The sequence below is a fragment of the Neopsephotus bourkii genome, unplaced genomic scaffold (genome assembly GCF_033783945.1).
Source record: "Neopsephotus bourkii isolate Nb327-2 ecotype Australia unplaced genomic scaffold, CSIRO-AGI_Nbou_v1 NB_259, whole genome shotgun sequence".
Taxonomy (NCBI): Eukaryota; Metazoa; Chordata; class Aves; order Psittaciformes; family Psittacidae; genus Neopsephotus; species Neopsephotus bourkii.
The window spans coordinates 1,591,460-1,618,592 of NW_026900768.1; the positions used below are offsets into that span (position 1 = coordinate 1,591,460).

General features: G+C 35.4%; 1 protein-coding gene across 5 annotated transcripts in view; it reads left to right on the forward strand.

The window, feature by feature from the left end:
* The window catches only part of ATP8A1 (ATPase phospholipid transporting 8A1), a 114,718-nt gene extending 87,588 nt beyond the window's left edge, over positions 1-27,130 (forward strand). For all 5 annotated transcript variants that reach the window (XM_061346162.1, XM_061346164.1, XM_061346161.1 and 2 more), the window contains 6 exons: positions 2,606-2,662; positions 3,434-3,541; positions 15,081-15,169; positions 15,568-15,660; positions 22,231-22,322; positions 22,711-27,130. In XM_061346162.1, coding sequence (XP_061202146.1) covers positions 2,606-2,662; positions 3,434-3,541; positions 15,081-15,169; positions 15,568-15,660; positions 22,231-22,322; positions 22,711-22,808 — 537 coding nt within the window. In that variant the 3' untranslated portion in view covers positions 22,809-27,130. The remainder of the gene's footprint in view (positions 1-2,605; positions 2,663-3,433; positions 3,542-15,080; positions 15,170-15,567; positions 15,661-22,230; positions 22,323-22,710) is intronic.
* Positions 27,131-27,133: the final 3 nt, after the last annotated feature.

The following is a 27,133-nucleotide window of genomic DNA, read 5'->3' on the forward strand; positions in this document are numbered from 1 at the left end:
CTTATTTTCATCCTAATTTCACTGATCTCTATACTTAGAAGTTGCAGTGTTGCTCAATTCAGCAGAAGTTTATTTTTCATGTATGTATACATGAGTTGCGTAACTTTACCTATCCTAGCACCTAAGCCTGGTTTTATGATAGCATCTGCTTTCCTTGATTGCTCTAAAAGTATCCTTTGTATTGGCCATCATTTTGTAGAGTGAGTTAGCACTGTTCACTTGTTAAACCCAACTAATCAACGTACTGCAATCACAACTGATGTTCTTTCCCGAAACAAACTCAGAACTTCATCTGCCCAAGTCACTTTGCTCTGTGCTTCTTCCCAAAAGCCAAGCTTGACACCAGGAGAAAACAAGTTACATATGCTGTGCTATGGGTTTACTGGATTACACCAGGTCCTGTGAAACTGAGCATTCAAAAAATGCTGTTATTTAGATTGTAACCTATCAATGGATAAGTCTAGAAATCTTACACTACTGCAGAAAATCCGAGTATCATCTGTGACATCAGTTGACTCACGTAAAAGCTTGCATTTTCACATTTGTAGCAACATTATATTTTCCACCACCTCAAGAAATTAATTTATGATACTTTCAGTATAGTAACCTGGAGCTAGTCAATACTTATTGAAAAGCATATCCATAAATGCTAAAATAAAAGTCAGTGTAATTGTTCTGTCACCTTCTGCGACTGGTTTTCAACTAGGAGAGCTGAAACTGCACCATTTCCAGAGGCTAATTGCTTGCTATTAACCTGCAGAATGTCAAAGAATCCCCAAGAAAACATCATTTCACAATTTTAAGTCCAGACAACCTGCTTTTTCATTTGTTTTCCACATTATCCACTTCAGCTTGAAAATCTGGGGAGAGGTGGAGGTTGCAGTTGATGTATTCCTTCTCTTACACAGGAATTCAAGGAGGTCTGGAAAACACATGAAGATCTGAGAGACTTTCACAATTGGGGGAGCAGAAGGGAGAATTAAAGACTAAAAATATCCGTGCTTGTGCAGTGTAGGTGCACTGACATTTGTCAGACATTGTTTTAAAATATCAAAATCATAAGGCTGAGGTACTTCTCATTCTTCCCACAGCTTTTAATCTGGTTTTAAGAAGCTGGGCAAAAATCAGTAGCAAAGGAATTCAGAAATACATATAATTTCTTTTGGATCCGCAGAGGAGGTCAGGAATGTGCATGGAATTCATATCATGTCCTGGAATTATTTCTTAAACCATAAATTTCAAATAGGAGTGCCATGAAAATATTTGTATGACTGTTCTTGAGAGGTCTTTTTAAAGAAGCTCAGTGCTTTATACAAAATACCAGTTTGATTTCTTATTTCCTGGGTAGGATTCAGTCAGCTACTGTTAGTTTCGATCAAGGTGGGGGAGAGGGAGCAATAAAACCCATGTTCTTGAGGAAACTGCTGTGTATAGTTGGTAACTTTGTTAGGGGTGTTGGTTAAGATGCAGGGAGAGTATGTATTCACACAGTGTCTGTCTCCTTTTATAGAGACATGCAATGTTTGTTTTGTGTATACTTTGTCTATGCAATAAGAATTCCTGACATGATCTTATAGGATGTTTTATTTCTTATGACGAACACAACAGTAGCAAGCAGGCGTTACCAGATGAGTACTTTTTTGGCCATAATTACTTTATTTCATTCATCCAAATATAGCACCAAAAATGGTTAGACTAAGTAAATTGTAACGCTTATCATGGCCCTTTTTCTTCTCTTTAGATTTCACACATGTTTTATGTCAGGGAGTTGTGGCACTGTGATTTTTGTGTGTGTTTTTTGGTTTTTTTTTTCTTTCTTTCTTTGTTCTTAATAATGCAGAAATAGTTGGAATAGGAGCTTCCAGAATTAAAAGTATAAACACAGAACTAGAGTGAAAGCTTTCTGGCACGATTTGTATCTTTCTGTGCACCAGACATAGTGCACAGACATTGTCATTTATATTTAACCAGTTTTTTTCAGCTTCTGATTGAGGTAAATTTCTGAATTTCTGAGTCTTCTTGAAGTTCAGCCACAGACAAATTCATGTACATAATTGCTGCCAAACTGGACAGCAAACTAGAGTTTAAACTATAGCTATAACCATTGGAGCTTGGTCTTTGTGCCTCAGTCGTTCAGCCTTATGTTCTTCAGGTTGCACATAAAGTAAAACTTGCGATACACATTTACATGTTATTTACAAAATTTAATAACTATTTCTTTGCTAAGAATTTTTGTGTGAATTTCAAAGGAAGGAGATTTTCCTTAATCAACTAGTCCTTGCTGTGAAATTATAAATTTTCTCCTACTGCTCATCTAAACTAAAATGGAACATGTCCTACAGGACAACAACATGATGTTTTCAGAGACTGCTGCATAAAAGGAGCTAGGTGCATGGACACACATAGTACTTTGTTGAATATTATTAAGGAAATCACATTTAAATTGAAGAGATTGATTATCTTTTCCCTTATTGCGTTTGTGCAAGAAAACATGAAGTACGAAAATCATTGAACTTTTTCTTCTGTTCTGGAAATTCAACCAAATTAATGAACTCCATATGCTAAGATTCTCATCTTAATTCAGAATCCTCTCTCTCTCTTCAAGTTTGTGGTTCTGACTGTGTGTTTGAAGGCTGGATTAGAGACCTCATACTGGACTTTGGTAAGCAAATGTCTTTTCTATATTCTTAAACGTTCTATAAAATGTGATGAATAACTGTGTTCTTTTTTCTCATTTATTGTATTACACCCTTACAGTTTGTCAGCCGTCCCCCCAGTATCAAACTAAACTGTGGTTACTGCATGGAAAGAATATCCACATGCAAAAAGTAATGCTTTATATTGAAAAGAAGGACATTGGGATAAGACTTAAAAGTGATCCCTAAACTAGAAAAATCAAATTACTCTGAACTGATTGTAACTGTACTTAAGCTTGCTTGAAATGCAGTACTATTGCTGCTGAAAGTATCATTGTAGCAACAGGACAAGGGGGAAAGGGATTAAACTTAAATAGAGAAAGTTTAGGTTAGATATAAGGAAGTTCTTCACTGTGAGGGTGGTGAGCCACTAGCACAGGTTGCCTAAGAATGTTGTGAATGCTCCATCCCTGGCAGTGTACAAGGCAAGGTTGGACAGAGTCTTTCGTGACATGGTTTAGTGTGTGGTGTTCCTGCCCATGGCAGGGGGGTTGGAACTAGATGATCTTGAGATCCTTTCCAACCAGAACTATTCTATGATTCTATGATTTTTGTGTTAAGAAATAACTAATTGAAGTAATTGAAGTAGCAGAGTTAAATTAATACAAGTCATGGAAATTTCATCCAATACATTAGATTTGCATTGTAAACAGTAAGTAGCAAATATTTTTTTTGTGTCATAATGCACCTGTGATGATTTTTCTGGGGTTTTTTGTTTGTTTGTTTGTTTTTTACAGTTCAGCCATATAGCTATCTGGGGCAGCATAGCACTTTGGGTAGTGTTTTTTGGAATCTACTCTTCTTTGTGGCCAGTCATTCCTATGGCACCCGACATGTCAGGAGAGGTAAAAGTATATTTTAATTACTATCGAAATGTGCACAAAAAGTAATGTTTCAGTCTTTAGTACTCATCACTATTGGATCCTTGTGTTAACCAAAGTTGCATAAGAAGGTTGCTTCTTTTATATGTTGAATGTGGTAACCATCTTTATTTAAAACATAATGAATTTTTACTCTTGTTAAAATGGAGCTCAACTAACAAGCTATCATTATAGGATCTAGTGAAGAAGAGTAGACAGGTAAGGTGCGTTGCAGTTCTTCAGTAAGTTTTCATTTTCTAAAGGTAAGTTTTCGAAATTCAGAGCTTATTTGGCTGGAAGTTTTCTTCTATAATAAGGTAGCACAAGTAGTGCATTGGTTAAAGCAGTTTCTTGATCTTCAATTTATGAATTTGCCAAGTATTTGAAACTGTAATACACCTCAAAAAATTTAAGGTGCTATAACATTGCATGAGCAGCTGTTTGACATGCACTTATTTACTTTTCTATTAACTTGCTGCTTTGAATGCATCATTGTACTGTGTCTTTAACCTTTTCACAGTAATTACCGGTTTCTGTTTCATTTATTAGGCTATTTGTGTAAACCTGCTCTGAGTACTGCCAATAGAACTGAATTCATGTAAGATGCTTACTTGCTGCCTGTGCTGATCTAATTAGAACTTCCAAATTCTCATAACCATTGAGATCCAAAACCAGCTGAAATTTAGTATTAATTTCCCAGGCTACTTATGTCTGCTTCTGGCCTTGGCCAGTGCCTGCAGAGCTGAGGAGTTCTATATGTATTATCAGTCAGAATCAAAACTGAGAATACGTTCTTGTTTCAGAAAAATATTCTTCTAGTGTTTGTTAAAGCATATCATCTAAATCAGGCCTTACACCCATACAAGTGTGAGTGCCTTTAACTCCACCACTGTTACAGAATTCGGCAATTTAAAAATTCATGCAGGATGCAGAAATTCAGGTGCGTATCTGTCCTTCATTTGGAGGTAATTCAAACACACAAATTCCATCTCCTACATAAGCAGCTATAGAAAAAATTGTATGTAGGCATTTATATAACTACTGCATTTTAATGGAAAAGCACAAGGAATTAAGTACTTGTACACCTAAGAAAAAAACCCTGAAATTATATAATTTCATGCTGGTTTTTCTATTATAACCTCTTACCCATGTATATATGTAGATTTTTTTACGTTAGTATGTTACCTTCATACCTCAAAATTAATTATGTACATTATTCTAAATTAAAGTAATTGAAGCTGTCATACTTCAGCATTTTTCTTCATATATTACAGAATATATATATTTTTTCCTCATATTTTATAGAAGAAATAGGATGGGTTTGGAATTTTTTATTTTTAGACATTTTGTAAAACTTTATGCATTGGTTTTTAAGACAGAAGAACTATATTGACGTGCAATGAACTGGCAGGGTGTGTTATACTTGGTATGACATAAAGATGGCTACTTCCGTGTTGAAATAACTGATATTTTTCTTAGTACTCATGCAGTCTCTGAAGTTACTGTAAGAAAAATATATTTTTGAAGGGAATGTAATTCATACAAACTTGGAAAAACAATTCTTTGTAAAGAGAGGAAGCTGTAAATAAAAATAAATACTCTTGGGGTTTGAATTCAGCATGACACCAAATTAGTCTGACTTTGTGAACCTAAATTCATTTATTTGTTATGATAAAACTGTAACGGTACTTGAAATGGGCAGTTTATTTTGTTAGTATGTTTGCTTATGCACATGCGTATATAGTAGATTTCGATGTGTGTATGTATGGTTCACACATTTTTTGAGGGGGGTATTGTTGGGTGAAGTTGGTTTTGGTTTCGTTTTCTTCCTAAATATAGTTAGAAGTCTGTAACATCTGAATAAAATCTCCTAAACCCATCAGGGACCACAAAACTTATTTTAAAAGGTCTAGTCTAGCTTTTTGAGCTGAACTCTGTGTGGCTAAATGTCCTGTCAAGGAATACCGCAGCTCAGATTGAAAGCAGAATTTTTGTATGCTGTCTTCGAAGCACCCTCACTGACCAAGTGGTCTCTAGCAGGGCAGAATTCACTGGATACCTCTGAAGCAAGCCCAGGCCTTCCATAAGTATTCAAATTCAAAGATTCACAAATCTTAACTGTTGACAAGATTGCAGTATGATAGAAACATCCATCTAGATATCTCTGTTTGCCTGTGCAAATGCTGCTTCTCTAGCTTCTTCAAATGCGCAAGTCAGACAGACTTGAAGACTTCGTCCAAGTAAGTTTGGTAGAAATTAAATGAAGGAGTCAAAAGCAGACCTCTGCTTTTGTAGCTTTTTGTCTGTTTGCCCTGGCCTGATGTCATAAATTATGCTGAAGGAGATTTTGGGGGCTTTTTTCCCTTCAAAATGTGTTCATTCAAAGTGCCCCTTTATAATAAACTGTATATTTATAAGGAAATTTTACCGATAATCCTGATAAAGTTTGAATGTCTTCTCTTTCAGCTCCTAACAGCTGATAACAAGAGTTCTACCTTAGTAGGTTTATAGTCTTACCAGTCAGTATTCTTGATAAAATACTAGTCCAACCACTGAGTGCCAACTAGATGATATGCCTTCTACAAATACCTTTTTCATGGCTTCTATTAGACAGAAAAGAAACCTATTGAAACACTCTAATAAAGATTCAGACTACCTTCTTCATTTTAATGTCATGAAAATAATATGATTTTTCTGTTTATTGCTGATTCTATAAAAAAAATGAATGCTCTTGAAGGGAAGAGAAAAAAACATATGGAGATGATGGAAAGACTTCATTTGATACAGAGAAGTTTCATCTAAATATTTTGAAACTCATATTTTTCATCTGTTTCTGTAAGATACCTGTACAGGCCTGATACATATGTTTAAACAGAGAACACTGCAAGATAATGCCTCAAGAGAAAAATAAAGTTATAGCAGTCTGTTTATGCTGCAAAAACAATCATAAGTCAGAGCACTGAAGCTAGCAGCCCAAAGTTAAATCCTAAGAATTGCTGGTTTGTGTTCATCTTCTCATATCAAAGCATCACCCACTAATTTGCTGAACAAAGAAACAAGTATCTTACATAATTTTGCAAGTTTTCCCTGCTTTTTAAACTAATTTTGTTTCCATCATCTTGTATATCATTCCAAATGTAGAAAAGAAAGTTAACTTTTACATGTGTTGCTATGTGTTAGTAATACAGAAGGAAAGACTGTAGTGTGCTGTGCTCTAAAAGAAAATACAGTGAAATGAAAAATGATGACTTTCTGACAGAGTGCCAGCAGTTTTTGTCATCGTCTAGGCCACTGTTAGAGACTGATTACAGGCATCTGGGTTACAGTAGCGGAAAAATGTTTCCTTTGTAAAATTCTAACAAAGCCTTAGAATCAACATTCAAACAAGAAACCAGTTACATTTTGTCATCCTTGATACAGTTTCTATTCCAGTTTAATTAAAAAAGTTCCTACTGAAGAAAACTTCATTTATTTCCCCTGATGGATGGTGTTTAGATGAAAACTGTCAGTTTACCATTGTCTTTCTGCAGACAGCCTAGAAGGAAAAATGGATGAAAAGTGTGGGAGAAGCAATGGGATTTATGAAGCATAACAAAATGGAAAAATGGACTGTAAAATTGAAGGATATGTGCTAAAAATGGGGTCGTAACCTACGTAGTTAATTATATAGTATCCATGGCTAGTTGAGGTACTGTAGCAGATCAACTTCAAGTTATGAGTCTTTTAGTAGTCTAAAACAAGACTTTTTATCATTAATAAAACTAAAGTTATTCTTTACCTTCATATTATTTTTGTTTGTACTTCGGACTTACTTATGTAAAAATTTCTGTTCTTAACTTTATTCTAAGAATTAGGGAATATATTCTTCTAGTCCTAGACACAGGTCCTAAAATATTAGGAATTCGAGTTTAACTTCTCATAGCAAACTGTTAAAATACCTTTTCTGCTAGGACAATTTTGGCAGTAGTGGCAAAACATGATTTCTGTTGAAGGGAACTTCATACACAGCATATGAGAGAGAAACATGGAAAACATTTCAGAAGTTTTCAGTGATTTTATAATAATCTTGCAGTACCTGTAACACAGTCTTTATTACAGCAACAGTGTTTATTTTCAGTGATGTCTCTTCACATCTGAACAACTAGCTTTAAAGATTATTTTGTTAATGTTTTAGCTGTAAAAAATGTGCTTCTAAGTATAGATGTACAAGAAAGGAAGGGGGAAAATAAACAAACAAAAAAAAGAAAACCAAGAAAAAATACTACAACCAAACCAACCAAAAACCTTCTTTGTTAGATTTAACACCATTATAGGGAAGTGAGTCATAGTGCAGGACATCTGTTTTGACCCATTACATAAAATAATCTCCATTGGCTTTCAAAGAAGGTACCACTGCAGACTAGAATGTTTTCATTGCAGACTTGAGTAAATCAACTGCCTAGATCTCTTTCTCTACTACATTGATATAACCGAAGTTGATACTTTTCTTTATGTTGAACTTTAACAGAGTAACTTAAGTATTCTTTCAGTATTTTTAAAAGCAAATTACACTATTTTCTAAGTTTGCATAAGTATCTAAAAGTAAATGCCAGGCCTCTTCATATTTGATGAGGTATTTACTGTGTAGGTACAATTTTTTCTTCTTTGAAATTCCAGTACACAGAAGGCTGTTCTGTGATGCTGAACAAAATTCATTTTAAATCTGTGACTAAAACTAGAAGTTTCCCGTTGCCCATGATTTGTCATATTGTGCATTGTAAGCACTTGAAAGAAATAATGCTGTGATTAAATTGCTGTATGGTTTTATATCCGTGCAGTCCTTTTGCAATAATTACATTAACTAATGAAGTTTCTGTAACTTGCATCACCTACTAAGAGTCATTATCATTCATGTCAGTAAGCTATAAAGCTGCTAGAATCATCCATTGCTGCTGCCATCCGTGCAATTCCAAAGGCTATTTTTCTTTGTAATGTCACTTTAAAAAAGCAGATTGATTTTTTTAAATTATAAAATAGGTACATTTCTAAGCTGATATGGTTATCTCTTTCTTGTTCAAGCGTGGTTGTGCTTTGAGATGAAAACCTATAATTGGGGAAGAGAAAAACCAACCTGTTGTATATTTCACACCAATGCAACTCCTGATTCTTTTGGATTTATTACCATTACATACTTTGAGTTGTTAGGCCTCTTTTTATACACCTGTGTGCCTAATAACTTAAAATTATGACACTGGAATAAGAAGTATGACATTGAGATTAAAAGCAAAAGTTCAGTATCTGCAGAACTTTTTAATTTATTGTGGTACTGTAGATAATGCAATGTAAAGTTCTCCAGAGCACCATCTGTTTCTGCTCTGTCTGGCCCAGGGGTTCTATAAAACTGCTGATGGAAACTGAAGTTAAGGAGCAAGCCTGTATTTTACAGAACTTTGTATCATTTGATTGAGGTTTGCAGAATCTTCATGAAAATCAGTAATATTCCTTGCATGGTGATTTACCTGCACCACATAGGAAAGATGTATGAGAATATACTATATTAACAGTATTAGTTCCTTAAATATTTATCCAGCCTTTTGAAGTTCCTCTGGTGCACCAGCCACTCCTCCCAGTTTTGTGTCATCAGCAAACTTCCTGAGCGTACACTCTACCCCATCATCCAGATCTTTAATGAAGATGTTAAACAGGACTGGACCACAGTATTGGTGCCTGGGATATGCTGTTAGTTAGTGGCCTCCCCCTAGGCTGTGCCACCACCCTCTGGAACCAGCCATTCAGCCAGTTTTCAGTCTACCTCACTGGCTGTTCATCCAGCCTGATCATCAACAGCTTCTCTAGGAGGATCTTGCAGTTTATTCCCTGCTGTGTTGTACCTCCAGCTGTAAAAGGTGCTATTAATGGATGCTCATCTCTTGCATTTTTAAAACTATATGAGTGTTATTTTAATAACTTTTGCAGGATACAGCAGAATAAATAAATTTAAATGGTTGTATATTTAAGAAAATTACTGTGTTACTTTTCCTCAGAGTTAGCTGGGGAGTTATAAATAATGCCTCTAAAATTTGAAAAGTGATGATTCTCTTTAAGTTCCTCAATGAAACAGGAAAAGTACTGTGCCATTCTTTTAAGGAAACCTGTAAGATAACTCAGTTGACAGTCTTTATTTCTTGAGCCCTTATGGTAAACAAATACCCAAGTCTCTCAATTCTTACTTCATTATCACAAAACTTGTGGGAAGTAGCCATTCTTCAGTGGCTAATATCTGAGGTAGTTATGCTGAGTTAGTCTGCTGGTTTTGTTTGGGGTGGGTTTTTTTCCCCACTTCACTGCTTATTACTGATCTGGATTCAAATATTATCCAAGATTCTGGTTCTTCATTCTGGGGGAAGTAATTGGGTTTACTGAATTTTCAGCAAAGGACTGTTACTTATTTAGAGAGCATGTCTGTACTAGTTTTCAAGAACACTGAAATTAAACAACAAAAGGTCAGGGGGTCTTTCATATCCATAAATATTTTCAAGTTGTTCTCAGCAAAAGGCCCGTATAGGCATTTTCCCCATTTTTAGCACATTTTCTCTCCCTTCCCAAGTTTTCCCAGCTTCCTTTTACAGAACTGTGAGTCTTTACAAAACGGTAATCACTAACATTTTTCTGTCTCCCCCTCTATACATATGTGAGCCTCTTGTTTAGAGAAGTAAAATTTTTCAATGTATGTTTGTGGATAATATTACTTTTAAAAATCACAGTGATTTATTGATTTTTTTAAGTGAATCAGAATTTGTCCCATAACATATCCATTTTATTCATCCATCCTCACCTGAGAGCCTAAAATCATGTTAGCATACTGGTACTAACATATTTTACCTTATATAGTTCTTTAGATATAAAGTTTGCTTTTAGTCTTTTACTTCAGGAATCCAAAATATTTTCATAAGGGGTTTTTCTTTTCCCATTACGTAGTTTTCATTTTGAGTCCTCAGATCTTCATGGTTTAATTATACTTAGTCTAGTACTAGATACCTGTTAGCCAGAATATGCTATTCCCAGATATACTTCAAAGATCCTTTTCCATATTCGGTAGTTACATTCTTATTCTTCTTTGACTGCACAGGTACAAACAGAAACCACAGAGCTGATCTTTGAAGTTACCAAATTTACCTTTTCTGTTCATGGTGGTCTGTCTTGGTAATACTACCATTCTAATATTCTTTTTTATTGATTAGTTTTTTCCTGATACTGGCATTTAACTGAATGCTTTTTGTCAGCAGGTTATTGTAATCTCCTTTCTAATCAAAAGCTGTGTGTTTTTTTTCTGTTTATAATGTTACTAATCAGTGCACATTCCTGTTGTAGTTATGAATACAGCAACACTTAAAAGATTGAACATATTCAGATGCCTACTTTCTCCATAGCAACTTCATCTTCCAATGTGCAGTAGTGAGGAATGATTTCAGTTCTTTACAAATTCTACTGAAACTCAGTGTTTCCTGTACTCTTTCCTGTTACACCTGTTGCAATGCAGACAACCCCTATCCTGGTGACAAACTCTGTAGAACCACAAGAACTCATCTGTTCTTCACAGCTTTACATTTCTTTTGCCAGATACTATTTCTTACATCATCTTTGATTCAACTTGGGTTTCCCTGTGCATCTTTGAGGCAAAGGAGGACAGTCTAGCCTTCTCTTGCAGAGCAACTAACATTCTCTGTTTACAAGCACAATTAAAAGTAGTGTGATGCATGTTATCTTGCTAGCTTATCTGATTCCACATCCAAGTGGCTAATTCTTTTTAATTTTCTAAAGGTTGTTTTTCAGGTATGTTAGTTGAAGATGTAGCACAACCTTGTTAGCCAAACTTTTACTAACAGAACCTCTTTCTCTTCCTAATTCTTAGGGAAGCTTTTTTTGTTTGTGTGTCATTCTCCTCTCCAGCTTTTTGAGGAAATTTCCAGGTATTAATATTTATTATGAAGCTTTTTTTCTTTACTCTTTCTTTGCTTTTTATCTTTGAAAACACTGTCTGAAGTCAACAAAGATAGCAACTGATAATTTCTTTTCCTAATTGCTATTTCTGGCACCATGATTTATTACTGGCTTTTTGGGGTTTTTTTCCAAATGTAAAATATTTATTGAGGTAACATAAGCTTTCATAAAATGCAAGCAAGGAATTAAATGTCTATAAACTTAATTCGCAAAGTTAAAATGCCACTCTAAGCTAGTACAAGAATATGTAACAAGGTGCAGTCTTGCATTTCATCCTTTTCTGGGGAAGCCAGTAAGGCTTCGGTTTGTATTTGCAGAAAATGGAGGGACTCCCTGTTTAGTATACCTAATAAGCAGAGTTCCTACGTAGTTCTTAATAGTAACTGTGAGATTTTTTTAAAACTCTAAATAATAAAGAGCCATTACAAGAACTCACTTGTAGGAACTTCACTGCACTAAGAGTTACTGCAGATCTGTTTTAATGCAACAATAAGATTTCGGCATGTATGAAGGCAAACACATGCAGGTAACTGAAACTAGTGGTGTTGTCGTCTCTGTAGGTTGTTTAGAAGAGAAGCTCTTGCTCGTTTGATAGTGCTGAGGAGGTGTTATTTGAATGGTTCTGTAATTTATAGGGAGAGTATATATACCCTGATGATATGTGAAATGGATAAACCGAAAGCGTTACGATAGTGTTTTCATAAGCTTTTCTGCAGCAAGAGTTTTAGTGTTCTTTTCATCTTTCTCTCTTCTAGAAGGCTTTTTAAAATCTGAGCTGGCCATTCTGGCAGATCATTTCGTAATGAAAAGGGGAATATTCTCTGTTCATTTTGGCATGTAATTTCCTAACGGTATGTCTTTGACAGTGCATTAAAAATGTTTTACAGCCAGTATTTCTAATCTGACACTAAGTGATGAAAGGGAGTATTTCTCAGAATTTATTTCATTTTAATAAGAACTTATACAAAAATCTGTGCATTGCACTGAATAAACTATGTTAATTCATTTTAGAAAGTCCTAATAGTAAGCATGAGCTACACATACAGCAAATTACTTATCCTCCCTGCAGGATTTGTAAGTCCTACAATAAACTAGGCTTCCCAGCTCTCATTTTGGATTACTTCTGAATTCCCCTGAGAGCCACTTTTGTGGCAGATTCCATTTGGTTTCACAAGGCCTAAAGGGGGAAAACTTGGCATAGACCACAAATCTCTCACATTAGGAACAATTTGTAAACCACGAACAGAGGCAGCCAGAGTCCGTCCCCAGAACAGGCTGCTCCTGTTAGTGCCATTGTCTGAAAAGGATTGGTTTGCCATTTCCCAGATGACCTGCCTATGTGTAGAGAGATGTGAAAAGTTAGAGACAAAAATGTTTTCTTACAGAGTGAGGGGGGAGCTTTCTTGTACAGAAAGGAAGGAAATACCTCTGTGGGATTTTATTTTTTCCCTTCTTCATCCAAAAAATACAAAGAGGCCCTCTGTCTTTAATGCGAATGTCAGCTTTAAATCTTTTAGGTTTGGATTAACTCTGTAAAGGAAAAAAAAATCTGACAGGCTTTCAAATATGACGCAGAAAAACTTTTTTTTTTTTCTCAATTCATGTTGTTCATTTGTAAAGCCAAAGGCTGGACAGACTGAATAGTAGGCGCCAGTTGTTCCTCCATTCATAGTTAGCATTACAATAGTCAGAATTAACATCCTAAGACCTACATTATCACTTTTGCTGTTTCACCAGCAAACATTTAATACAGGGTGGCTAAGGCAAGGACAGCTCTTTGCTATGTCCTTAGAAATAAAAAAATGTTGTTAATAATAGGAAGTTAAAGTCATAATTACTTCAAGTTGTATTTTGCGCTTGTTTATAGGAAACTTGGTCTCTCTGATTGCTACGTAATTATAAAATGTCTTGCAAAATGTAGTTGCAGTAGACATTTCCTATTACTTGCGGTTTAAGGAAATTACTATTTCATCAAATATGTCATGTCACGTTTTGCTTATAGAGTGACTGTGCTAATGCATTTTCTCCACTTACTGATACAAAATTTTCTTCTTTTTTTAACTCTGTTGAAAATATGGATTGCTTTATTTTGAACGTGTCGCTGCTCAGTGTTTACACCTTTGCTGACAGCTGTTGGCAGAAATAATTACCAGAATTTCAGGCAATATCTATGTCCTTTTAACGTAGTTATGGAAAGTTTCTTGAATTTTCAGTTGAAATACATTCTTATGCTTTCCAAAGAATCAGTGCCAGTAGGAACTTGGATACAAAAATAAGGTAAACGGAACATTTTATGTGATTTATAAGAGAATGAGATATTTTTTTTTTTCTGAAATTAGTTCACTTTTGGTTTTATGCATCGACATAGCACATGTAATTCTAAAATGTTCATGTATGTGCATTCAGAAATTAGACTCAGGTGCTGCAAGCTAACTGCAGTTTTCTTCTAATTAATATTAGGAAAATGTCAACTTATTTATTTTAGTTACTTACTGAGGTTTAACCTTTGAAAGGAATTAGTCTCCAAGTAATGAAGCAAAGGATTTGAAAGAGTATTGTTGTGTAGCAATGTTACATTCAGCTTCTGTACAATCTAATTACATTATAAAGATATTTTTAATACTGACTGCAAAACAATCTTCAGTAATATACTTCATTATGTATTTATCATACTCCTTGCATCCATAATTTTGTTGTTGTAGATAGTTGGGCATAAATTACAAGGGTAAACTAAAGGTGGTTTTGGTTGTTTTTTGTTCCTATGATGTCAGTACATTATGTTTGTTTTGGGGTTTTACTGTGTTTTAGTTTTTAGTATGTTTACAGACCAAGTCATGAACAGCAGAAATATGCATTCTATATATATTTATATTTTGTAAGGTGGTGTATAGAAAAGCCAACACACAGCTAAAAGCAGCGATCTGGTTTGTAAATATTTCACCATGCATTAATGTGCTAAATCTTCATTTAGCAATATGTTGCATACTTACATAATTTGTTGTTTTCTTGGTTCTCATTTTCAAGCAGTTTCTTGGAGACCTTGGCAATGCAGGAACTGCAGTACAATGAGTGATCAAAGTTATATTGCAAAATTATTGTACCAGTGTTCGATACCCACATCAAGGGTTCTCAGAAATCTGTTAGGGTTGATTGCAAATAAGAAAATGTGCTCATAATGTATTGACAGAGATTGGAGAGGGAGTGAATTTCGATAAATCTGATTTTAATGGAAATGTCTACAGTCAGCACAGTGGTGTAGAGCAGGGTTGTGGAGGGATAGATTCCCCCCCCCCCCCCCCAAAGAGCTGAGTGGTGTGGTCTTTCTACCAGCTTCTTAACATGAATTAGTACTTACTATCTACTGGATTTCTATAGTGACTCGGGATTTTAGAAAGGAGTTCAAGTTTCATTTCACATTAGAGAGTCTAGAATGGTTCCTTTAAATTTGTTTTTTTTATACTCTCAACCAAGTAATTTAGATTTCTAGGGTATTTTTCCCAGTTCTGTAATGATATCGTTACATTTTGTGCTTTATTCCCTCCAGGCAGCTATGATGTTCAGCTCTGGAGTGTTTTGGATGGGACTTCTATGTATTCCTATGACAGCTTTACTTCTTGATGTAGTGTACAAAGTGTGAGTACAGAAATGCTGACGTTTACGGGATAAAGTACTGACTTTTAAATATTTGTTCTAATTACTAACATAAGAAAAACAAATTAAGATCATCTCTGGTTATCATAAAAAATATTTTTCACCTTGTTTATTTTTGACAAACTTTTACAAGCATTAGAGGTATTTTAAATGTTTCAATAATTTAATGTCTTTTTAATAAATATTTATTGCTTCTGATTTGCCAGAACAGCTGATAAAATACATTACTTAGACCTGCTTTATATTTCTTCTTGTAAAGGTTAATCTTAAGTCATCTGGGAAAAATGAATTTGTAAATTGAATGTTTATGTAAGTATTAAAACAATTGTTCTTTTACTTTCAAGAAGAGTAGATCTGGCAGTATTTTGTATTACTTACAGAGTAAAGAGAGCTACTTTTAAGACACTGGTAGATGAAGTTCAGGAGCTGGAAGCGAAGTCCGAGGATCCTGGGGCAGTTGTGCATGGCAAGAGGTACTGTAAAAATCTGTGGATCATTCTCTTCTTGGAAAAAAAAAAAAATTAAATATTTTCAGCCTTATGTATATATCAGAGATAAAAGGCAAAAGGTTAGTTTTCAAAATCCATACAAGCAAAAAGCATCTGTAAGAGGTTTTAGGTCTACTGAGCCCGTATGTTTTTTCATATGCGCAGATACAAGTTTTTACCAAATGCTTTAAGTGTTGTGTTTCATTGTAGCTGACTGTTACATTTCTAGGCAACTCAAGACAGATTTTAATTGTGTCACTTTAGACTGTGTTAACAAAGTCACAGTGAGTTTAAACCTACATCATTCACTAGTACAGTTATAAATTTGGCCTAAGCACAATTAAAAATATATATACACACACACACACATTTAAGACCTGGTTGGTAAATAAGGGCAAACAGCAAAATCTGTCTAGGATTTGCTGAGATTTAATATAGCAAGCTGGCTTTTAATCTGATGCTAGTCCAGAGCAAACAAATCTGACTAACCTATATGAGGTAAGAAATAATTTTAATTGATGATTCCACAAGAATTCCCTTATTACATCCTCTTCCATGGGTTAGGCAAGTACTCTGAAAAGGGAGAAGGTAAATCTGAGCAATCGGACATTCTTATATGTGTAAACTCAGCCTAAAGGTGTGCACTCACTAAAATACTTAAGATTTTTTGACCCCAACTGAATCTATAGCAAGCACTTGCTGGACAGGAGTATGAGATGTCAAAGTCTCCCTTTCCCCCCACTTTCAATTCATTCATGCCATTTGGCTGAGATAGGGCTTTCTTTCCTTGTCTTCATTTTCCTGAGTTTTGTGAAGTCTAAAAAAAGCCAAAACTTGATACTTGATTTTCACATTCTTTCTTTTCTTTGGATTGCTGTTCTTGTAGTATCTTCATGGCAAACAACTTAGCCAAGAAGGCTTTTTTCCTTCCAAGCTATGCATGAAAAGCCCAGGAGAAAACAAACAAAGAAAAAAAAAAACCACAAACAGCCACTTCTTTTATTTTAGGTTCAATTTTCAGGAAGTACCTTTTGTTCATAAAGATACTTAAGTTTCCTTTCTCCTTCAGTCTTACTGAACCCCTGAATCCCTCCTTCATCAGCTTACTAGGATTTGCCAGGCTGAAACCAAATTACACTGGATACCACCATTTCTAATGGCTGGAATATTCACCTTGTGTTTGCTCCTACTTTTCCTTTCTTTTCCTAGCAGTTATTGTCACAAAAATGTTTTGTCTGTGGTGGCATTCTAGTATCTTCCCTGGTATCACAGACAAATATGAGAGGCAGTACCATGAGGCCTGATAGCTCATCCCACCACCTATGGAACGCTTAGTCTAGTGTGGTGGTATACATATGTCCTGGGTTCAGCAGTAGCAGTCATTTTTCTCCTTCTTAGTAGCCAGTGCAGTGCTGTGGTTTTGACTTTCAGCCTGGGAACAGCGCTGATAACACCGACGTTTTTAGTTATTGCTCAATAATGTTTACTCTGACCAAGGACTTTCTGAGTCTCATGCTCTGCCAGGGAGGAGGGGAAGTCGGGAGGAAGCAGAGACAGGACACCTGACCCAAACTGACCAAAGGGGTATTCCATACCACAGCACATCATGCCCGCTATATAAACTGAGGGCAGTTACCCGGAAGGCCTAGATCACTGCTTGGTCAGCCTGGGTATCGGTCAGCGGGTGGTGAGATGTTGTATTCTCTTCCCTTGTTGTTTCCCTTATCATTGTTATTACTGATGGCAAGAGCAGTCGTTTGTGTTATACCTCAGTTACTGGACTGCTCTTATCTCAACCCGTGGGAGTTACATTCTTTCGATTCTCCTCCCCATCCCTCTGGGAGTGGGGGGAGGAAGGGGGCAAGTGAGTGAGTAGCTGCGTGGTTCTGGGTTGCCAGCTGGTCTTAAACCACAGCAGCGTAGGAGCACTTGACTGCATAGTGTCTCCTGTAAGGCTCTGTATGCTATCTTTGTAGCAGCAGCTTCAGACAGCAAGTACTGCAGAATCCCCTAGTTGATGACAGTTCCTGCATTGAGCATCCTTTTCCTTCACTAGTGCTTGCAAGAATAAGTTCTCTTACCTTTAAAGGTGATCTAAATTGATTGTTATGGATGCCTCTCCAGTGGCAGTGCTTATTCAGGCAGCTTCAGGGTAAGATCTTCCTCTAAATTAACCAAGCTACATGTCAATGTGCTGAGCTTTGAGCCAGAAGCAATATGTGCTGTTTGCTCTTTTGCAAAGAGCAAAGTTATAAAAGAATGAATTCCAGAAAAGAAAGCAGATATTAGTACTAGACAGTGCTAAAAGGGGAATATCGTGTGGATGCAGAAGAAAGTAAGGATACCTAGAGTTTTAATGTTCCATACTTGCATTCCTGAGACTGCTGTATTCCTAAATATACCTACTTTTACTTCAGTTGTCTAGGCAGTATGCTCTCCCTTCATCCTACAGAATGTCTTCCAATTCTCTTCCTATTTAGGCAAGATGAACTTGGGGGGTTTACCGCTAATTTTATAATTATCTTTTTATCCCACAATTAAGTAGTTAAGAGAGCTTCACGAAGGTTGTTTAGATACCTAAGAATGTCTTTCTTAGGTCCGTTCCTTCTCTATGAAGTTATTAGACCTGTATTCTTTGAAGTATACAAGCATCCACCTAGCATGCAAATCAATGGATGTTAGACATCTTAATATCTCTTAAGCATTTATTCCCTCTATTATTTTTTTAAAATTACATCTTGAATTCAGGTAATGGAGCCAATACTTCACCCTTTATGGAGAAAGTATTCTTATTAAAGAAATGATATGATGACCTGACTTGCATCTTCAGAAATATGATTGAACTATTATAAATATTTTGGAGTCTCATGAGTTGCAGAAAGGGATTTTGAAGGGGATTTAAAATTGTTACCATTGAAGGCTCAGGAAAAGCATTCCTATTGTATCTTGCTGTTTCAGTGTGTGTAAGGATGTGCAATCAGATTTTTCCCCAACAGTGTTCAAAAATATCGAGGCCATGTTGGACAGGGCTTTGAGCAACCTGGTCTAGTGGAACGTGTTCCTTCCCATGGTAGGGGTTGGAACTAGGTGATCTTTAAGGACCCTTCCAACCCAAACCATTCTGTGATTCTATGAAAATACTTTATTCTGTTATTCTATGAGCAACACATTGAAACTGGTTTTATCACATATATTTGTCAGTTAACTAGAAATACGTCTTGATCAAGAAGGTGAAAATTTTGCATGGTCACTTTTCCAACAGAAAAATAAACTTTCATGTTGGAAAACTATTGACTTGAGGGTGCTTTTATAGCATAAACAGTAGTCATAGAACGGTTAGGGCTGGAAAGGACCTTAAGATCATCTAGCTCCAACTCCCCTGCCATGGGCAGGGACGCCTCACACTAGACCATGTTGCCCAAGACTGTGTCCAGCTTGGCCTTGTACGCTGCCAGGGATGGAGCATTCACAGCTTCCTTGGGCAACCTATTCCAGTGCCTCACCACCCTTACAGTAAAGAACTTCTTCCTTATGTCTAAACTGAACTTCCCTTGTTTAAGTTTGAACTCATTAGTCTTATCCTGTCACCACAGTCCCTGATGAAGGGACACAGTACTCCAGGTGGGGTCTCACAAGAGTAGAGTAGAAGAAGGGCAGAATCTCCTTCAACCTGCTGGTCATACTTCTTTTGATGCAGCAATTAGAATAGCTTCAGTGGATTAAAAAATTTATTCCATAAAAAATATTAATTTTGTTATTACAGCGTTTGTGATTGGAATGCCAAAAGGCCATTTCTACTTGAAATTACTAAGGTGAAAGGATGCTTTTTGTATATAAATCAGTGTTCAAAAGCAGTTTTTGTGATACCATGTATATAATGCTTAAACTGAGATAACACTATTAATAGTACAAAAATATTTTTACTGAGCTGAATACTGCATAGACTAACAGTAACATCAATAACAGCCCAGACTTGTGGAAACATCTTTAGATATGTATGCTGCAAATGCTGCTTCATATAATTACTGGTTTTCATTCAGTGCCCTTGGAATTTATTTTTAGACCATCTAAGTGGTTGGTCAAGAATATAAAAAGTAGTAAAAATGTTTTCTATAAATGCCATTAAATACCTGTAATTGTATACATTTCATCTTCAAAAATATTTAATATTCTGCTTGTCCATATAGGTACACATAATAAGCATAGGCATTTAGTAAGGCATAAGCATAGGCATTATGATTTATCATTGGTTAATTATGAAACCATGTTTTCTTGGCTTTGCATTTGTTTTTTTTAAATATGCTTTTTTAAATCGGGCAACAGGCTGATTCATAATAAAGAGTCTGCACTATTTCAAGTATAGAAACAGAGCAGAATTTAATACCTGAATAGCTGGAAGCATTTTTCTTTTCCCAAATGTATTTCTTTCTTTATTTGTATTTTCTGTACCAGCAATCAGATCTGTGCAGTGGAAACTTCATTTCATTAAACTTAAACTAAGAAACGTGCATACTTCATGTTCTCGTAAAACTTAAGGCACTTAAAACAATCTGAACATTTCATTCTGGAATGCAAGCGAAGAATAATGATGGTATCAAAATTTATAGAATAAGCCTGCTATATTTTTATAAAATGGGGCTTTGGTAGAAAGCACCTGTCAAAAACAAAAATTTTGTAGAAATTAGCTGTTGTCAACTGGCATTAAGAAGGGTTTCTCACATGTATTGCAAAGCAGATAAAGCTGATAACTGTATCTAGGTATCCACATGGTCTTCCACCTCTTTCCCATCTTACATGAAGATATTTATTCACTCTTTGTATCCATGTGGTTTAAACCTCAGTCCATAATTTTTTATTAATCTTATCACTTTAATAGTTTGTAGTTCTGAACTAAAAGACAAGGCTTCTGTGCAGCCTAGAGTAGCAATTGGTGGGCAGGAAGGGTGGGCAAGAATAATCCCCAAGAGCTAGCTTATGAAAACACTGAGACAAAGATCTGTCTCCGTACTCCAACCTCTCCATTCTTGGTTCAGTCAGCAGATGCCAACAGCTTTCCTGGAATTGATATCTAATTTTTTTTGTTTGGTTGATTGGTTGTTTTTTGTTGTTGGGTTGTTGTTTTTTTTCGGGGGGGGGGAGGGTGTTGTTGTTTTGTTTTTGGTTTTTTAGCAAGGAAGTCTCATTCCATCTTTCCATTCAAACCATGGCCACAGGAGCACTTTCCCTGCCTATCCCATTACCCTGTAGATTTTGTAGTTAGCATTTCTCCTTGGATGTCGGAATAGTAGGTTTATTTCTCTCTTCCAGCTTTGAAGAGCCAAGATTTCACCTTCTGGTATATGTTTTCACCACCACACTGGAGGGGAACAGAAAGGGGAGGTAGTGACTTAGTCTCTGCAGTTTAACACAGTCGTTCAACTTCGTACATATGAAGTATATACTCACTGAAGAAAGAATGAGCCTTTCTAATGTAATGGTTTGAATGCTAATCTAGTAAGGGAACCAATCTAGCTATTCTTTGCACCACTTTGTCTGGTCATTAGCCTGGGAAGGAAGGTCTGCAGATCTAATTAACAGTAATATTAAAAAGTAATTTGACTGATAAAAACTTAGTAACGTAGGTATGTGAAGTCTGTTTTACCTACTACGCCCTTACACAAGCAACAACTTTAGTAATCTAGCAAAACTAACAAAATCAAATCACTATATACTCAGAATAAACATAAAATACTTCTTTTTTTGTTTTCCAAGTGAAGTAATTTTTAGACCAGTTCGACACCATTCACTACAGTTTGCAGCATTCAGCTGATGCTTGAGTCTTGGTTTAAAAACTGTTTAATACTCCTGCTTTCTACTTGGGGTGAAATGGAAATTTACTTGGATCACATTAGAGCACAGTAAATACATAATACAACAGACTCAGTATTGCTGAGAAGGAGGGAGATAGGCTGAAGTGACCAACCTCTAGTAGTTGTAGTAGTCTGTTACTTAAGTATGACATCCAGAAAAACACCTTCTGAAGTTTCATGGGGAATACATCTTGCTAAAACACTTTTCATGGAAGTAGCATGTTTCTGTATACACAGCTGATGGCCACAGATGTCACTTCACCTTCATCTCTTTTGCCCTCCCTTTAGGGTATTATAAAAGCACTTTCTTCTGTAAGAAAAAGACAGACTTGTAATACAGCCTGGCACTAATCAGACCATGCTATGTCAAGGAGGCCAGGGCCTTCCATTTGTACTGCATGTTTCTAAAGGAGTCACTCTCAAACGTTTACAATATTATTCATTAATTTGCATTGTCAGTGCACAAGTGCTTCAAACACATGTTTTGCCTGTGCTGTGAAGAGTGAAAACTTTACCAGGGATCTGGACTTTAGAATCTGCCTTCACACACACTTGTAACCACATTCTTAATAATTAGTTCAGGCACAATTAAAAAAGAAAAAGGATAATGGACACTTTTAATAATTGATGGCTTGGCTTCGCAGACTCCATGACAGAGGGATACTGTAATTAATAAGTATTTTTCACACCTTCACTTTCTTTCTAGCTTAAGTGAAAGAGCCCAACTACTGAAGAATGTTTTTAAGAAGAACCATGTGAACTTGTATCGCTCTGACTCTCTGCAGCAAAACTTGCTTCGTAAGTTAATTAATAAATTAAAAGTTTAAATAAAGCTTTAATAAGTAAATTAAAAATCAAATAGAAGTTAATATCCTCAATACTACAGAAGTGAAACTCTACCTATCACTTTTTTTTAATAGTAAAGATGCAGTATCCTAAACCCAGTAGATCCTGTTTCCCTGTTTGTAGATTTCTCATCATTCCTAAGATACTGTATGCAGAGTTCTTTCTGCTATTCTGTAAGTGAAAAGCTATTTAAGAAATGTCATGGGTTTTCCAGCTACTAAGTGCTGAAAAGAGGTTTATTCTCCTCTTTTTTTGACCTTTATTAAGAGCTTTTTATTAAAGCTTCAATAAAAACTCAGATCAACACTTAATTGGTTCCTATTTTGTTTTATATCTGCAGATGGCTATGCCTTCTCTCAAGATGAAAATGGAATAGTTTCCCAGTCTGAAGTAATACGAGCTTACGATACAACAAAACAAAGGCCTGAGGAATGGTGAAGAAACACAGCTCAAGATTTGGGTCTTAGTAGTTACTTTGTGAGACAGACTACTAGATCTTTCCTGGGAGCTGCAACCATGGCCCAGTTGTCTGAGGTCTAAAGATCTATGATGGTCTTGTTCCATAAAGATTGGATTTGTGTACTCAGTAGACATAAGCACTGTGCAACTATACTGTAACACACCATCTCGAAATTTTTTAACAAGTATTTGCTTAGCCTTTGTAAACAGATTGGAATTTATCTTGTATCTTGCCAGCTTGCTTATTTTACAATGAAATTGAATCAGTACTGGTCATAGAAGGCAATGGTCAGAACGCTAAACATACTTTACGTTGATAGACCATTAGCATCTGTGAAGGTTTTTAAGTGTTAATATATTTAAATACAGTTGATAAAAGGCCTTTGATTTCAACAAGTGCTGAAAAAAAAGTATCTCAATGGTGTTAATTCACCTTCTTTAAGAAAGATTTTGGGTCAAGATGTTTATAGATGTTTGTGTCAAACTAACCTAAAAATGTTTGCCAAAGAAGCTCCATAAATTTTCTGTTGTTAGAAATAATTTGAAAGAAAATTAACTCCAGTCCTGATCTCAAAACTGCATGCTTGAGTCTCCGCACTTGAGGAGAAAGATTTATAGTACAGTGAGTCAAATTTGAGTGGCCTTTACGGCATTTGCTTTCAAAACTGCAAGTCTTTGCACCTTTGGCCTTATAGAAGCTTTCCCCTTACTTTGATTTAGTATTGCATATGTTGAAAATGGCTGCCACCTTGTAAAAGTGAGTACACATATTGTTTTGTCCAATTTTTAAGAATTGCTCTGCCTTACTTCCCTTAAGCAAACTTTATTTTTGCAGTGCTTGATTGTATCTGCTTATACAGTAGGTTCAAAAGAAAGTTTGTTTTAACTTATTTTAAAAAAAAATAATTCAATTTTCAACATTTTTATACTAAGATTATTTGAAATGCATACATTGAAACAGAGAGCAAAGCATGCCCTTTGCTAATCTGTGGTAAGTACTGTTTTATTTGCACTAAAGCCACTTCCTATAAAGGTGTGAAATACATTGCAGCAGACTCTTTACAACTTACTGGTCATGCAGAATACCCATGTGCTCTCACCTTTAATTAAAAATTGAAAGGAAATGGCTATAGAAAGAGATGGACACCTGATTTTATAAAAAAAAAAAAAAAAAAAAAAAAGAGGGAGGTGTTAAATGAGAACATTGTGATAACTTTTAAAAGTAGTATTGGTATTTCTTAGCTTACTACCCAGCAACCATCAGGTTTCAAACTTAGAAAAGCTACTTTAACTTCAGAATTCAGTTAAATCTAGTAGCTTTTTAGTCCATGTTTAATTCTAAGTTTAAAAGCCACCATAATCACATTTAAAATATTTTTTTCTATAGTAGCAGTTGGTTTTATTTTTTAATTGCATTTCTGTGCACTGCACAGAGATTCTCTTTTGAGTGGAGATCAACTAGATGGAAAAACAGAACAATGGCATCCCCAATGATCTGTTAAATTAAGAATTTCCTCTTTCTCTCCAAATTACCCATTTTCAATTCAAAAGTAACAACTCATCCAATCCCATCTTTTCTCTGCCCTTCTTCATTAGTCATATACTTACTAAAGGTGACTTTACGTCCTTGCCTTTCATAAAACTAAACACTTAACATACAACTTTATTGCACTATCAGATTTTCTTATTTTCTAAAAGAAACTTACCCATGGAAAGCCCAACAAAAGGCACTGTATGGAAGTACATATTTAGGAAGGCGTATCAATGGGAAGGCAGTCTGCATTTCATATGCATGTTATGCAATGTCTTCCTCCCAGTTTCCCGGAGTGATCTTTAAACAGAAGCTACAGGGACAAAAGGAACGTATCCCACTAGAAACAGTACTGCCAGTCAGTCATGCAGACAAGAACTGCCTTCAGAAAAGCCATTTCAGGCATAGATAAATAGATGGATCAATATGGGAGGGCCAAATCACTTGACCTAAGGGAAGAAAAAATTTGGGGGCATGCCCCTTTCCTAAAATGGGGATCCCTGTTTTCTGTCATCCAAGGGACAATGACAAACTTCAAAACATCTCTGAAATTAACCATAACAGTGTTGCTCCTCTATAATCTTTCAGTGTACTTAACTCATATAAAATGACTCAATGGAAATTTATTTTTATTACTGGATTTTTTTTCTATTCTAAATGGTTTACCAGCTGATTTTTGCAGACATGATGACTAAAATACATCGTAAAAATATTTACAATGAGAAACATACATGGTCTCTTCTGAAATGAAATTCTGTCTCACTATTGTAATACAGTTTGTGGAGAATAACACACAGTATATCCCCAGTTTAACTATCTTAAAAAGAAGGAAAGCAACTCAAACAGCTCTAAGATACTAAATTTAGACTGTAATTTAAGTTTTCTAGGATAATTATGGGGTTTTCTCCCATCTCTCTACTTTTTCTGGTAATCAGTGGTTGGAAGATACCACTTAGAAATAGTAAAAAAGACAGTGTGGCAGTTCTGTTTTTTGATTGCTCATACAACTCCATTTTAAAATCTAAGATAATTTTAGCTATGTGTGCCTATTTTTAAATCAGGTCAAGTATACAATATGCACTTTATTTTCACATTGAATACACAGTAATATAATCTATTACCATCCTGTTAGTACATCTTATATTTGTTAAAATAAGGGGATTGTGCAGGTGTTTGTTTAAAGAAAAAACAGTTTAGGCAAAAACGCTCATAACAATGCCTCTGTTCTTATTGCCTGAACATTCAGATGTGTATTAAATACAGAATTTGCATGGACTTTTCCATCTCTTTGTTGTGCACTGCATAACGATTACAAGTTAACATTAAAAACGTCCAGGAAAAGGTTGAACCAGTGCCACTTAGAAATCGGGTATCTTATATAAATACTGTTGCTTGATTATTTTTAAATATATACCTATATATATAAAGGAATCAAAAAAGTAAGTAACAGGAAACAAATTTTAAGAAACCTATTGGTAATTTGTATTTGGAATTTTTTCTTGCCATTTCCTAATTTTCCACTTATTTTTGCAAAGCAGTTTCAACAGATTTATACTTAGTCATCATTCTATTTGTATAAAATGATAAATAAAATATTTTGAAACACTAAAAGATAGCTGAAGATTCCTGTATGTCCACACGCATCCATAAAATTCACTGAGTTACAAAGATTCGTGTTAAGTGTCTTAAGACTTCTTTTGTTACATTTAAACCCATCTTAAATGATGAGTAATTTCGAATATGTGTTAAATTTAAGGAGAATTTTTTTTCCCTTTTTTCTTATGTACTGTGTAAAAGTATTTGTAGTTCTGATGGATTTATCATTCTGTCTGCATGAGGCAATATTTCTAAGTGTTCTGAGGCAGTGCATAGTGGTTGCTGTTCCTTGTCTTTTTAATGCCTTCATTAAAAGTCTGCTCATAATATATCAAGAAGCTAGCGCTATGTAAGCAAATGAGTTTGTCAGTTCAGCCTTCTTGGTAGATGTTTTCACTGGTAACAGAACTCAACAAATGAGTTTCTCCTTCTCCCCCTCTGCCCTCGCTCCCCCACTTTCCTTGCTGTTAACCAATAGATCTTTATTAAACAATGGAATATTTTAGCATTCCAAACCTGGTTCCTGCTTATGCAAACCGTTACTCATGTAGGCTTCAACTGGACTGTGAGTATAAGGACTACTCCTCTAAGCAATGATGTGCCAAGTTGGGCGCTTTGGAGGGTTGATACTTTAACTTAAATGAAAGCATTTCCATGTAGTGATTTGTAATTGCAAAGCTGTGACCAGAACAAGTATTTTTTAAAAAATCATATTTTATGGTGTTTCTTTATTGTAGAATAGAAGCCCTAAATGCATTAATATTGGGTTTTTTTACTTCAGCGTAATTTTCCATCAAAATTTTCAGTGTGTGGTATGTATAAACCACTGCAGAAAGTGGTCAGCCTGTAACAGCAAAATCTGCATTCAAGGTAAAGTGAGGTTTTACAGCTCCACTAAGCCATTACTGCTGAAACTGTTGTGGAAATTATGAAGCTGCATGAATGAAGACTTTTTGACTTGGTGTTTATGGTAGTTTCTCAGGTTTAGTTTTAGTTGGATGTTAAATGCACTGTGTTTTTTAAATAGTTCTTCTCTTTTAGTAACACGTTCAGGTCCATGCAGTGTTACATGTCATTTGGCATTTGGTGAATGTGCATGTTTTGAACTGCAAATTTTAAATGTTTTGTCTTTTAATTGTTAAAAAATGAATAAACTTTGCCATTAAATAAAGAAGCT